General features: G+C 37.5%; 1 protein-coding gene across 9 annotated transcripts in view; it reads left to right on the forward strand.

Annotated features, from left to right (window-relative positions):
* The window catches only part of ltbp1.L (latent transforming growth factor beta binding protein 1 L homeolog), a 231990-nt gene that overhangs the window by 209820 nt on the left and 6710 nt on the right, over positions 1-15460 (forward strand). For 7 of the 9 annotated variants that reach the window (XM_041562719.1, XM_018263016.2, XM_018263020.2 and 4 more), the window contains 6 exons: positions 2390-2467; positions 4730-4894; positions 5845-5931; positions 9115-9243; positions 9535-9675; positions 11206-11376. In XM_041562719.1, coding sequence (XP_041418653.1) covers positions 2390-2467; positions 4730-4894; positions 5845-5931; positions 9115-9243; positions 9535-9675; positions 11206-11376 — 771 coding nt within the window. The remainder of the gene's footprint in view (positions 1-2389; positions 2468-4729; positions 4895-5844; positions 5932-9114; positions 9244-9534; positions 9676-11205; positions 11377-15460) is intronic. The other 2 variants (XM_018263019.2, XM_041562720.1) reach the window with 1 other exon arrangement.

Genomic DNA, 15460 nt, shown 5'->3' on the forward strand with positions numbered 1-15460 from the left:
ATAGCCAATCAAAGCCCTTATTTGTTCACTGAGGAACTTGTTTCACTGAGGAACTTGTTTCACACTTGTGTTGCTCATCAAAAATTTTACAATTGAATGTGGCTCTAGGGTAAAAAAAAGTTTGGGGATCCCTGGCTGATAGCAGAACAAATGGCTAAATGGCATTTACAGGTCCTGTTTCATGCAAGCTCATACAGATCATACAGCCTGCCTGGCATTGGAACAGTGTAGCCAGACATACTGACATTTCTGGAGTTAATCTTGGATACGTCATCAATCTGCCATGACCAAGTCTTGTTAAAGCTCAGCTATATATTTAAAGCAGAACTAATGCTTAACTAAAGAATTCGGCCAGAAATGTTGTACATTATGTTTTGGGGTTCTGTACCAGCCCAAGGCAACCACAGCCCCTTAGCACTAAAGATCTGTGTCTCCAAAGATGCCTCAGTAGCTCCCCATCTTCTTTTCTGCTGATTCACTGCACATGCTCTGTGTTGCTGTCACTTACTGAGATTAGGGACCCACTCACAATATACAGTACACATAGAATATAAAGGCTGACACTTTCCAAGATGGTGACTCTCTGTGACAAGTTTGAAGTCCTGGATTATTACTGATATTGAAAAGTTGATACTTTAGGCTGGTGCAATAAGTTCAGTATATAAAATATGCCATTTTTAGCCATATTCATTTTAGGATTTAGTTCTCTTTTAAATGACTGTTGCACTGATTAAACACTCACCAAAGCAGTTTATTAAGATGCATATATAGCGACACCACAAGTAAATAGGTCTTTAGACAGTCAGACAGTTCTCACTATGAGAGAGGTCAGGATATAGGTTTATAATAAGATCAAATCAACAAGGATTTCACAGGGTATCTAATATATCCCAGGTGGGAAGAATCCCAGTGTCCTTTTTACGTCTCCCATCATACATCTGCAAACACTTTTATTGACTGGATATATTTACGTTCTTATTCCAAAAAAAAAAAAAAAAAAAAGAAGAAACAATGGAATTTTGAAACGTACTTACAAGGGCATAAAGCAGTTGAGATTTGTGACTGTTTTTCTTGTGTAGTTTAAAAATCATACAATCAGCAAATTCTCCCTGGCTCCGGTTCCATGGAAAAGACTTGGCGTATGTACCGGATACCGCCTAGTGGTATTTTGTATTTCTCCAATCTGCATCAAATTGCATAAAGCTCCCACTACATAGATCTACATAGAATTTGGTCCACAGCTCACAAACTTCCTTTCCTGCAGATGTATATACCATTACTTTTTCTTTTCATTTCTGTGGTGCGGACTTGGCTCCCCTTTTAGTTTTACTGTATTCCTATAAGTTATTTTGGCAAAACTTCTAGTTCTGCAGACAGGTTTGACCATAATTCATTTATTGTGGTTCCATAAACCCTGGCATGTCACACTGGATTTTCCTTATTATTTCTTCTTACTGATCTGTGGAGTGTCAAGGAAATTTAAAGTGAAACTGTTACATTCCTGCTAATGAGGAATTGTGCCTGTACGTATAAAAGGAACAGCAGCATTTTTTATTCTAAAACAAATTCAACTTAGCACTTTTCAGCCCAGCAATGATTTCTCCTCCTAAACCTATATAGTGTGAGGTAGTGGCAAGATTTACACAGCTAGTCAACCTATTTAAGCATTGTCCCTTTAATGGGGCATTTTCTTGTTAGGATTTATGTTATCATTATTATGTCTGAATATTATATCTAAGATTTAACATACAATTAACAAACAATACATATTTAGATATAATTAAGATATAATATTAGATAAAGAAATCTGGCTGAGACTGATTTATTTAGCAGGCAAACTGAGTGTGAATTGCAAACCTTTAACAGCTGATTTATCAACGTTCAAATTCAAATTTTTAACCACAGTTCAAGGATTTTTTGTAGCTAAAACTCACAAATTTGAATTAGAGTTTCAAAGACTCAAATTTTAGAGATTTATTAAGCACCTAAAACTCAAATTTAAAAATTTGGCAGAGCTCGTGTAGTCAGTATAGTTGTTCTAAGCAAAATGCAAGCATTTTTTCACAATTCCAGTTTCCCAACTGGAGTTTGTAGACCCACTGAAAATGATGAGTAGAATCACAGTTTTATTTGGTTTTATTTGAGAATTGTCCCTTTAATGGGGAATTTTCCCTTTTTGGCTAGGATTTCTGTTACCAGGTTTATGTCTGAATATTATTTGGAAAACTGAAAATATTAATGCCAGGATGATGGTGGAAATCTATTAATCACCAAAAAATGGCACAATAAAATAAATGTCTACAAAACTGAAATTGAAATGATGTCCGAAGCATTCAGGGATTCCATGACTGATACACCAGCTAATGTTTGTATCTTCTGTTTTAAAAAGGCACCAACTCCTATGGAGACAGCAACACTGATAGTTTGCTAAATACTTTCATTCCCAGTGTTACCCATGATAATACAGGTAAGGAGCACCACGAAAAGCTGCTTCTTAAAGTAGTAACCTGCACCAGCATCCAATGGAGGAAAACGGGAGCCAACTTTTCGCTCAGCTCTTTCCTCCCTTCTCTCTCTAATCTCTATGTGAATGAATCACACAGCAGCTTAAAAGCACTAATGCTAACTATCTTCTTCAGATGCCATGTGACTTCTTCATTCAGACACATGTCTTATCCTCTGATCTATACTGTCTATATGAATCATCTTGATTGTGAAAACAGCCATCAACCAAACAAGGATCTGGAAGAAAGCTCAAAATTCAGACTAGCATGCATAAATTCACTTGTGGCTGCGGAGATAGGACTTTGGCTGGGAATCTTTGGATGTAACCCGATAGAGCATTGGTTTAGGAATGGCCTTAATCCATTGTTTACTTTTTGTTTTATAATGAAGTGATCAAGTCTTAAATGACAAATTCAGTGATATATTCAGTGTGATCAGTAACTTAAGATACATGATCCCTCTATGGTTTAATTTTTTTAACTTTATTTTTTTAATACAGTTGCATCAGTAATATGTATTTAAATGTGTCAGTCCTTATTTGTACAATTTAGTTTATAAAGAGCAGAAGAAAAGGAGAAAAGGGAAATAAAAGAGTAAGACACGCAACATTTATATACAATGTAGTAGTAATACAACAGATGTCAAATATTCTACTGTATATACAGCTAAATGTCATTGGCTCATGATCATTTACAGTATCACATACAATGCTATATAAAACAAAGAAGAAGTGGGTCAAAAATGACAGGTGAGAGTGAGGCAGTTCAAGATAAATGAATGGGAAAGTCTTTGGTATCCATAAGATTTATTTCAAGGCGGGCAAGGGCAGGGCAGCCTTGTGCTTTGTAAATAAGTCTAATGGAGGGAAGAGATTTATTGGCTGATTTACCCAGTGTGTAACTGTGGGACTGTGTGTTTCTCATCAAGTTCATAACTACCATTTTCTGCATAGTACTTGCCTAGTACATTAGACCTAATTTTGTCCTTTGGTAGAACCTCTTGGACCGACCCTAGTAGATGCCTTTGCCAACCTTTACCTGAGATGCAAAGGTTAGAAAAAGCTAGATTTGAACCACTTTTCTATTTTCTACAAAATAATAAGACATCCATGAGAATCCATGTTATTGACAAAAAAAGTTTACATTTACATTTTTTTAATGCTCCTAATTATCCAGAAAGCCACCAGGTCCCCAGGACTGGAACTAAGGGTACAAAAAACACAGCAGATGCTGCGCTGCAAGTTTTATTTTATTTGAGTAAATAAACATTGGAGCACACATCTGCAATGTTTTTTGTGCCTGTTTTCCACAACCTCAACTTTGTTTGGGACAGAAGCAGTGGTACAGGTATCCAAAGTGCAACTGGTTCAAAACCATTTTTCTCCTGGACTAAGGGTAGGCAGAAAAGGCACATGATTAGGGCAAAATGGTGGAGGGTTGCCAGGCCAGCACATAACCTTGGCTGCCTCCTCTGACTCCAGCCCTGCAGAGGCAGCAAGCGTAGGTGCAAGAGAGGAGTTGCCGATGGAAAAGCAGCTGCAGCTGTGGGTAGAATGACGAGGAGGAGAAAGAGTGTTGGCAACCACAGGGGAAATTTGCAGGATGGGTGAAACCAGGGACTTTGATGCTGTGATCTGTTGGTCTGGCTCTATAGGTCCCAAGCATTCCAGACAATCAACCTTATACGTTTTGTAGGGCAAAGTATTGATAGGTTAGAAATTCTCTGATATCTAAAAAATTATGAGTTAATGTAGTGAGGGAACCAATATTACAGTTATTGTAGAAATACAGGCAGGTTCAACTTTCCACTTGGTGATCTATGACTACTAACAGCTATTGGCTATAAGCATATTTAACTTGGAAATGATATCTACCTCTAGCCAGCTGCATGGCCAAACATACTGAACTCCTGATGCATCGTGCTGCTTGCTGAATCCTATTTGGAATGGCCTATGCTCTTCTTATATGAACATGTTCTCTTGACGTCACTTAATTTGTTTTTCTCCCGCACATTAATTTGCCAGTTTTATCACAACTCTGGAATTACTGTTGTTTTTATAATAACTTTCCGATGGATAACCAACTATTTAGATTGTAAGCCAATGTTTGCTTTTTATTTGTTTTTAATATGTTTCAGATGTAGAACCAACCACCTAGATTGGATTTTACTGCTCTGGCTATAATTACTTGCTGTTCTTGTATTAAAACACATCTATCTATTTCAGAGGAATATGACGAGGATCATAAGGACTGCTACTATAATATCATTGGGGACAACTTCTGTCAGAATGTTCTGGCTGCCAATGTTAGCAAGCAGGAGTGTTGTTGTACATTAGGAGCTGGATGGGGAGATAACTGTGAGATCTATCCATGCCCAGTCATAGGTTCTGGTAAGTAGAAATCCACACTGGAGATATTTACAAATGAGTTCATGACTGTAATTAGCTGTATAAATGAGCTCAAGTTTGCGATTGGTTGCATTGTTAATGTGTTATCATGTGCAAAAAGTGAATGGAACAATTTTGCAGGCTGATGCTCCAAAAATAACTGTAGTCTCCAGAAAACTGGGTCATGTAGATGACATATCTGGGCTTTATTTCACTATGATTATGTCTGCTTAATAAACGTGAATGAAACTAGGCATTTAACACTAGAATATTTTACACTGACTAAAAATGAAAAAAAAACCCACAGCAAAATATATGATTTCTAACACATTATCGGGTGGAATGTGAAAAAAAGTGGGTAACGGAAAAATTATTAGCAATGTGAAAAGTTATGCCTTTGCGCAAAACATTTTGCGAACCTGGAAACTGTTTAGCGACCACTTCCGACAGTGGAAGACCGTTTGCAAGTTTTCGCCAATGCGCAGTAAATGTAATAAAACTTACTGAAAAAGTCATTGTGTTTGCTCCAAAAGATTATGACACCTTCAAGCACTTCTTAAGAGCAATTAAAATTCGGAATGCGTAATTAAAATTCACAATGCAATAACAGTTTAAGGAACAATATTACATTGTAAGATTTGGATTTTTATTCTTATTGGTGAGAATAGTTTTGCTCTTCGTGACTTTAATTACATTCCTCCGTTTGATTCACTCACACCACCATATACATCCCTCATTGCTACATTTGAGCAGTAAAGGTGACATGGCTGTACATTAACAGATTACAGGGTAGGTACAAAGCCCTAGAACAAAAACTATGCACTCTGAAATGTCTAAGGATGTGACATAACTGATAAAGTTCTATTGCATGTATAAAAGCACTTTATATAGTCGTTGAAATTGTATCTTCATTGTATAGTCAATGCTTGTATCTAATTTCTTTGTATACATAGATGAATTTACAGGGATGTGTCCAGGAGGAAAAGGCTACATCCCATCAAAGGATTCCATGTATGAGGGCAATGATTTATCTTATCAAGGTTAGTATATACAGTAGCTCAATACTTTATTCTGTTACTGATTTTCAGTGATATAGCTCTTCGATGTACTGTTTAAAGTTACGCTTTTATTACAGCCTACTTCCACCTATCCTTAATGGGGTTTCCAAAACTTTTTTCAGTTTAATTGGTTTCAGATTGTTCAAGACTTTTTTCAATTACTTTCCATCTTTTGTTTTTTACCATTTTTCCAAAATGTAAGTTAAAAGTTTAAAGGACAAGGAAATCCCACATAACTTGTCTTTCTATATGAAAGAATTTATCTGATAATTTCACCAGTGCTCTGTAATCTCCTTTCAAGCAGCACTGTCAAGAAAAAAAAGATTATTTATATACATGGGGCACTAAACAATTCCCAATACCAACAGATGGGGACCTTATCCACCTCAAACACCTTTAATCACTTAAAAAATGGCAATTCAACTAAACAAAGTTATTAGTATTAAGACTTCATGTTGTCATTCATTCAATTAAAAATTGTCCGGCCTATCTTTAACTTCCTAATTAAAACAATAAATAGCTGTGATTCATAAAACCAATGAATAATCAATTCATCAGGTTTAAAAAGTCCTCTATACAGCCCTTAACATTATAAAGTTCATAACTGAAAGCTAAGATAATACATCACCGCAGGTATAATTTGTAGTTATTTAAAGTGCAGGATAATTAACTTAACAGTTTTTAGGTCTTGTGTTGCTCCACAATTATAACGAGCTTAGCCCAAGAAGGGGTTCCCTTTGACCATAGTCAAAATAGATCTTGTGGGTTATAGTCAACTCTGCTGTTTATAAGTATCCACACTTCCACACTTAGTTTTTGGTGTGCATTCATGGTAGATTCCAGACCTGTGACAAGACCAAGACCTGTGATTCTGAGCAGTAGTGTCTCCAAGGGAGTAGAAGGAATGAGTAACCTCCAAAAGGCCGTCTAAAGCCAATAGCCACCTTTGTGCATCTTCCATCTTGGTGACGTCTTCGCACAAATCATGGCAGTGTGAAAAACAATGAAGGAGACCTTTACAAAGCAGCATGATATATGTGAAGGAGGCACTCTGGTGTTTTAGTCTGGCAGCTCAATGATCCAGATTCTGAACTATTACAATTTGCTACATTAGTAGATACATTTGTCAGCAGAATCTGGGGGATGTTACCAACTATTGTATCAATTCTAACAGCTGCCTTTAATGGAAACTCAAGGATTCTGCTCAGCAGGGACAAAGATAAGAAATGTATCAACGAATATATCAATTTAGAACAGTTTACAGAGTCGGTGACCCCCCCCCCCCCCAGAGCTGTTTCAGACATAAGAAGGTAACAAATGAAGGTTTAAACTTCAATACTAGAAAAACATTTACAAATAGAAAATAGAAAGCATTTGAAAAAAAGTCTTTATTGCTGGTGAACAATCTGAAAACAACTGAACTGGAAAAGTGTTGGAAGATGAACAACCCCTTTAAGAGTGTGTGTCATCGTTTTATGATTGTAAGAAACCTGACAGCCACCTTTTGCAGCAATAAAAGCCATCCGTGTTTTGGAATAAATATGTGAATAATTATGTACCATCTTTGTACACTGTTCAAGAATGAGTTTATTCTTCCAGGCAGATTTCCAGTTCCATGTTAAGGTTGATTGGATGATGCTTGGGCACCTCAGATTTCAAGTGCCACAGTTCTCAGTTGGACTGAGATTGGGGCTTTGACTGGATCATTGTAGAACATTTGCCTTGTTTTCTTGATCCACTCAAGTGTAGCTTTGGCCTTGCATTTCAGATCATTGTCCCAGTGAGAGATAAACTTCATCCCAAGCTTTGGTTTGTCAGCATATGGAAAGGGATTGTAGTATTTTCAGTATTTTGCACCACTCATTCCTTGTTCTGTATTTAACCTAATGCCCATAGATGTGTGTCACACATGTTGCACTGGCAGTCTAGCACTGTGTAAAAACTGAAGTTCAGGGTTATCGTCTGACTAACCTGGAAGAATGGGCCTATAAGACTTTGTATTTTTGAGTTTGCATTGATTTTAAATAAAAATATCAGAGAGATGTGACATTTTATAGAAAGGATAGCAAATGGCTGTTTTGTAATCCTTGGATGGGGGAAGTTGAATAGTAGATGAGGCCAGTCATTTAGACTAGAGAAAATGCATTTTCACCTAAAATAATGCAGGCGGTTGTTCACCAGGAGTGTATTGATGATGTGCAATGCTCTATTGAGTAAGAGGATGGCTGCCTTTAAGTGAGGGTGGCCCAGGGCACAGGGGGGGGCAGACTGCAGGGTCAGCTTCCTCTATAGTCACTTCAACAATTGAAAATTTGCTGTCCTGCTTTGTGAGCGAGAGCATAAGTGCATGTGCATGTGAGGAGGGTAGATTGCAGTACATGCTGGGCTCCTCCAAAGGTTTTTTGTTTGGGGGCCCGGCGTTGTGTCATTAAGCCACTGTTACAATCTAACAGGAGAAAAGGTTGAGACACAAGGTGTGAGAATGAGCAAGATCAGAAATAAGCAAGGTGAGAGATGTAGCATATGGCATATGGTATTGCATTTAGTAGCTAAACGGAATGAGGGTAGGCTTCTCTAAATAAATGTTTTTAAGAGATCTTTTGAAAGTGGAAAGGTTTTAAAACGTTTGTACACACACACACACACACACAATATATATATATATATATATATATATATATATATATATATATAGTGAATAAAGTACCCCCTCTTGTAAAATATAAGGATATTATTAGTTACCGAGGAGTTTCATGACCATATAAAAACACGAGGCCGAAGGCCGAGTGTTTTTATACAGGTCATGGAACTCCGAGGTAACTTCTAATATCCTCATATTTTACAACTGGGGGTACTTTATTTATTATAATACACAAATTTTATGACATCACTACTCACCGTTTATAACTGATGACATCACTACTCACCGTTTATAAGGATATAATTTACAGGATATTCATGGCTTTTGTGTATTATATATATATATATATATATATATATATATATATATATATATATATATATATATATATATATATATATATATATATATATATATATATATATATACACATACAGACAGAGACCTATACTTCTTTTTAACCCCAAAAGTAGGTTTTAAATAAATATAAAACAGAACTGGTTTTATTTTTTTGACATCCACAGATGCTGATGAGTGTATGTTGTTTGGAAAAGAAATCTGCAAAAATGGCTACTGCTTGAACACAGAGTCTAGTTATGAGTGCTACTGTAAGCAAGGCACATATTATGATCCTGTTAAGCTTCAGTGTATTGGTAAGTTAAATGCCATTCCTGGTGAGATAATCTTCTAGGTTCCTCTTTGTTATATGCACTGTACTAATACAATTTTTTAAGCATGTTTAAGCAGAAAACCTATAGATTCATCATTCCAGTACCACAATGGTATGAAAATAAATCCAAATAAAAGAATCCCTGTGGATTAAACATTCCCCCATAACTGTATCATCATCATTCATCTGATATTACACAGTGCCTCCAAGCATAGCTGAATACAGTGTACACAACTCACACGCTTCTCACTATCTGTTTTCTTTCATCCTGTAGATAATAATGAATGTGAAGACCCAAGCAGCTGCATTGACGGCCAATGCATAAACAACGAGGGATCTTACAGCTGCTTCTGCACACACCCCATGATTCTCGATGAATCGGGAAAAAAGTGTATCCAGCAAGTGGATACAAGTGGTATGTTACTTATTATTTTTAGTGCTGTTTAAGTACATGAAAAGAATGACTTGCCAAATATCATTACTTCAGCTCTAGTATAGAATTACCATAGAGAGTCAAATATTTACACAAACCACAGCATAAACCAAATGTCTATAGCGTATGTGAATTAAACAACACATTATTTTATAACACTCTCCACTGTGTTGCTTTCAGCTGAAAACTATGTGCTATGATACAAATGAAGTGTGAATAGTAGCTAGGTGAATAAACTATGCCATCCAATACATATTCATTCCCCTGACAAACAAATCATTGTCTGCACTGAGTTGTCTTTAGGTGGGGTCCGGGCTATGATGCCTCCGGTGGGTGTGATGACATTTGAGAGGGGAGCTATGACATCAGGACAGGCTTGATGATGGGGCAGGACTTTGACATTGGAGGTGGGGTTATTGAATCACTCAGATGTGATTGGGCTGATTTCTTCCCAGTTTTCCGAACACTGAAAATCAGGCAGAAAGTCTTCAATAGTATAGCCCTTTGAAAAACTTTTATTTTTGGTTTTTAAGCTGTTTAGATTTTTATTCAGCTGCTCTCCAGTTTGCAAATTCAGCAATCTAGTTTCTAGGGTCCAAATTATCCTAGCAACCATGCCTGGAATATGAATAGAGGAGGGTTTTATTAGAAAGATGAGTAATAAAATGTAGCAATAGCAATAAATTCATAGCCTTACGGAGCATGTGTTTTAGATGGGGTCACTGACCCCATTTTAAAGTTGGAAAGGGTCAGAAGAAGAAGGCAAATAATTAAAAAAGTATATAAAAAATAAATAATGAAGACCAATTGAAAAGTTGATTAGAATTGGTTGTTCTATAACATACCGAAAGTTAACTTAAAGGTGATCCACCCCTTTAAGATCCTTTGAGGAACTGTGATAGGGCTATGACATAGATGGAATAACCACCAGTGCAGTATTCCAAGGTGTAGAGGTAATCCTTATTAGGGGTTCTAAGAATGTTCTTGAAAGTAAGACAATGCTAATATGTTTGTGAGCACTGATTGGTTTAACAGGCAGGAGGGATGACGACATTTCCATGTTTGAATTGTAAGCCCCTTACAGTGTGAGATCTTACATCTGGTGCCAGTTAATGTTCCTCTATTGAGTTCATTATAAAACTACCTGGAATAAACACTAGAGAAGCATTGAATCCACTATTTTGGGAATATGTCTCGAATTTTTCATGTAGAAATTAGCATATGCAAATTAGGGTAAGGAAGGGATAAAAAGAATCACAATTTCCTTGTTCCTGGAACGTAAAGTCACATGATTTTAAGGATTGAGAATAAGTTAAGACAGGTTTTTGACTTTGGCCGAATTCAAATCCTGCTGAACAAGACTGAATCCAGAACAGAATCCTGGATTCAGGGCATCCTTACTAAACACACACAAACACATGGTGAAATAATTTCTTTCAGATTGTGCCCTAACTTCTGTGCCACTTTACATTAAAAGTGTTTTCTGAGTCATTGTTATATTTTGTTATTCAGAGCCAACTGGAGACACAGATGTTTACCAAGATTTATGTTGGCAAGAGCTCAGTGAGGACTTTATGTGTAGCCAGCCTTTGGTTGGAAGACGTACTACTTATACAGAATGTTGCTGTTTATATGGAGAAGCATGGGGAATGCAATGTGCTTTTTGTCCTACCAAAGACTCAGGTAAGAATAAGTCCTGGAACATCTTAGCCTTGGCTATGCATAAGACATCCTCAAAGTAATCAGTTAGTGCTAGAAAGATGTTCAGCTTCTTTTGGGGTCAAACACAAAACTATGGCCTGGATTCAATGCTTCACACAGGACCTACCAGCAACTTACAGAATCAACTGCACGCTGGGAAATGCAGGCTGCTCAGTAAGGTTCAGGGAGTTCTATGCCAATAAGCCAGATTGTTACACTGGTAAAAGGGAATATCAGCAATTTAGTGTCTCATCACATCCAAGTTGTCCAAATAACAAGCTATGGCAGCATCTGTCAAACTATAACAGATATGTTTTAAATGGAAAGTCATGATTCATTTACTTATATGTGACATGTACGACCACTTCCTTTAGTCGTTTCCTTCTTATCAGTTTGAATGTTCAATTGTAATTTTGTTTTAGTTAGTAATACTGTATCCCTAATTTGTCCACGCAGAACTAGCTCCCACATAACTGGTTCCATTAGATCCTTAAGCTCAAGATGTGTGTAAAAAAGGGAGAGATGTTGCAGAACTTTAACTCTTAGCTGCACAAACCGGATTTTTGGACAACAGGAGTTCTTGAACAAATTTTAATATAGCACACACAATTAAGTACCACAGAGCATATCTCACCTAACATTATCTACATACCTCATGCATGGGGACCCTGTTTCCCTTCGAGTTCACTAAGGGCTTAATACTTGAAGGTCCTTCCTTTACTGGAATTTTGGCCCCAGGCTCCCCAGCTACATTGACAACCCCCTGAAGTGGAAGTCCAAAGAAGAGGCGCAACCTGCTCCCACTTACTATATCAAACACCACAGGAAGTGGTCATCACCCACCTGGGCCAATAGGAAAACATCCCACTGATGTATCCAGAATACAGGTCCCAGGATATCCTAAACTAAAATAGAGGTAAAACCTATTGGGTGATTTCCTGTACTAGTAGGGGAGTTAACAGGGGCGTTGTGCCAGTGACACGCCTCAGATGGCAGCGCCCCACCAAGTACCAGGGGCGGCAAGAATGATGATCCTGGTACTTTAAGAGCCGAATTTCCGGTTTTCAAATCAGAAATTCGGCTCTTCTATCGCAGACACCGCAATTATGCTCTCTGCACTAGCATTCTGGCCCTCTCCATTGCCTTCGTGGACCCCCCCTGGACCCCCTCGGGCACGAAAAAGGTGAGCACATAGGGGAAAAAGCAACAGCAAGCTGCCTCAGGGTCCAGGATCACCCCTGGGTATTAACCCTATGGGTCCTTACAATACAGTTACAATATTAAAACACATGATTGGACTGGAGCATTGGGGGATGTGACACCTAGGGCCCTCCTGGCAGTCATCAGGAGCCCCCTCCCAATTTTCAAACTCCTGTACCCCACATGCGCACCCTGCCAGGTTTTTTCCCAGTCGACCTTGTAAGAACATGCCCCCTATGTATAGATGCACATGTCCCAGTTGAAATGTATGGTCAAGTTCATTCTCAGATATTTTTGTTTTGTTTTTTTCTGGCAGCTCATATTAGGCTCATTATAGATGCTGTAACACAAAGAAATTAAAGGTGTCCATAATGAATATAAGAAAACTTTTTTAAATATTAAGCTAGCTCCTTTGATTTTAAATATCCTAACTACGTTCACAATAACCATCATTTCTAGCATCTGCCTTACTATGTACATAGAATTAATCTGTTACTGCCCTCAGCCTGCTGAGTTAGTTTTGTATACTTTATACATATATAACTAGACTTAAAGGGATTCTGTCATTTATGGTGTAGTTTTATTTCTAAATCACATTGTTTACACTGCAAATAATTTACTCTACCATATAAAATGTTATTCCTGAACCAACAAGTGTATTGTTTGTAGTTGTAATATTGGTGTGTAGGCAGCCATCGCAGGCCATTTTGCCTGGTCATGTGCTTTCAGAAAGAGCCAGCACTTTAGGATGGGACTTCTTTCAGACACTCTATTTTTCTACTACTCAATGTAACTGGAGGAGTCACAGTGGGACTTAAATGCTATTCTCACATCTACCAGGGAGGTGCTATCTTGTGTCAGGGAGCTGTTATATGGTTACCTTCCCAGTTTTCTTTTGTTAGTCTGCTGGAGGGAAAGGGAGGGGGAGTGACATCACTTCAACTTGCAGTGCAGCAGTAAAGTGTGGCTGAAGTTTATCAGTGCACAGGTCACATGACTGGGGGCACCTGGGAAACTGACAATATGTCTAGCCCCATGTCAGATTTCAAAATTAAATATAAAATATGTGTTTGCTGTTTTGAAAAATGGATTTCCGTGCAGAAGTCTGCTGGAGCACCACTATTAACCGAGGCAATTTGAAAAAAAACCCGATGTTTTCCTGTGACAGTATTCCTTTAAACTACAGTTCAGAGAAACCATGTTCTGGTTACACAAGGTATTATTATTATTAATAATAATAACTCTACTCTATAGCAGTCGGCCTACTTGCATTGGCTCACATATGGTCTTTTACACCAAAAAGTGTGTGCCCTGGAGTTTAGCCAACAGCGGATAGCCACTGGTAATATTTACTCTTTCCATAATACCTAATCATGCTTTCTGGTAGATAAATGCATATGATATAGAGACAAAGCCACAATGTGCTCTCAGTAGATGATAATGTGTCTTTCTAGAAAGTGTCGGTAGAACAGTAGATGTGTTTGCTTTGACTAAAGCACACAGTAGTCATTTAGAGGAAAGCCTCGGGTTGTGTTTAAATAGTTATACACCCCTACACATCCATTTCCCTGGAGCCTGCTGATGTAGCTGCCAGACATCAGGAAGGATGTGTGAAGGTCTGACCAAAGTTACAACCATCTGGGAAACAGTCTATAAATTATTCTTTTTAAAGACCATGCCTGAATATGAAGCTTCTTGGAAATTCAAAATGAATTCCTTTTCGAAAAAAAGCAGCATTTGTTCTCACTCAACATATACAGTGCTTAATCTAGTGATATATCAGTAGAGTCTATAGATAAACATGGAATAGATCATTTTTAGTAAAGAGAATCTCATTCTGATGTACTAAATATACTGCAGTTCAGAAGACTGACAGCAAAAAGCAGCATACACTAGAAAAATGTTATTTCCCCTTTAATGTTACATTAAAGGGGAAGTAAAGGCTAAAAGAGAATAAGGCTAGAAATGCTGTATTTTCTATACTAAACATAAACATGAACTTCCTGCACCACAAGCCTAATCAAACAAATGATTTATGATTTCAAAGTTGGCCACAGGGGGTCACCATCTTGTAACTATGTTATACATCTTTGCAAGACCAAGACCATGCACATGCTCAGTCTCTTTTGATAAACAATGCAACGTTGGATTACAGCAAACATGGACCTTTTTTTTAGCTGCATTCAGTACAAAACTTGGCAGTGGCCTAGTTATCCAGCTCTCAAGAAAGTTTTTAACTTTATTTCATGTTTCGTCTCTAAAAAACTGGTAATGTTTTGTGCTTTCCCTAGATGGTGTTCCTGCGTAAAAAGCAGATAAATCAATTTAAGGACATAAATAAAATTACTGTTTGTCAGAAGTGCCGTAGTCATATTTTTAATGATTCAACTCCTGTTTACACGCTCACCGAGCCTGAGGGTAGGCTGTAATTCACATCTGATAGCCCAGTGATATAAAAAGTGCATTTTCTGGAACGTCAGGAAATGAAATATTTTCAGGATAGTTATCTTGCTAAGATTTTTAACACATATTTCTTCTCAGAAAGGAATTTATGAAGTGGCTGTTCAGGCAGTGGTCTTTACGTTACTGTGCTTTATGTGATTGCAGGGAGCATTTTATTCAAATTTATAGAGGTCGGAAAATTGAGAACAGAAAATGTAAATTACCTTTTATAGAGCAAGTAAAGTGCAGATGAAACTGATACTGGAATGTCACATTGATCAGCAGTGGTGTAACTAGATGTTACTGAGCCCCACAGCAAAATAATTTTATATATAGCAAAGTAGGCAAAAGGCACAATTTGCATTGGGTTGTCCATCCTATGAGTTAAATTGCCCTCAAGACCAGAATCATTGCTGCAGCCAGT

Source organism: Xenopus laevis, chromosome 5L (assembly GCF_017654675.1).
Source record: "Xenopus laevis strain J_2021 chromosome 5L, Xenopus_laevis_v10.1, whole genome shotgun sequence".
Taxonomy (NCBI): domain Eukaryota; kingdom Metazoa; phylum Chordata; class Amphibia; order Anura; family Pipidae; genus Xenopus; species Xenopus laevis.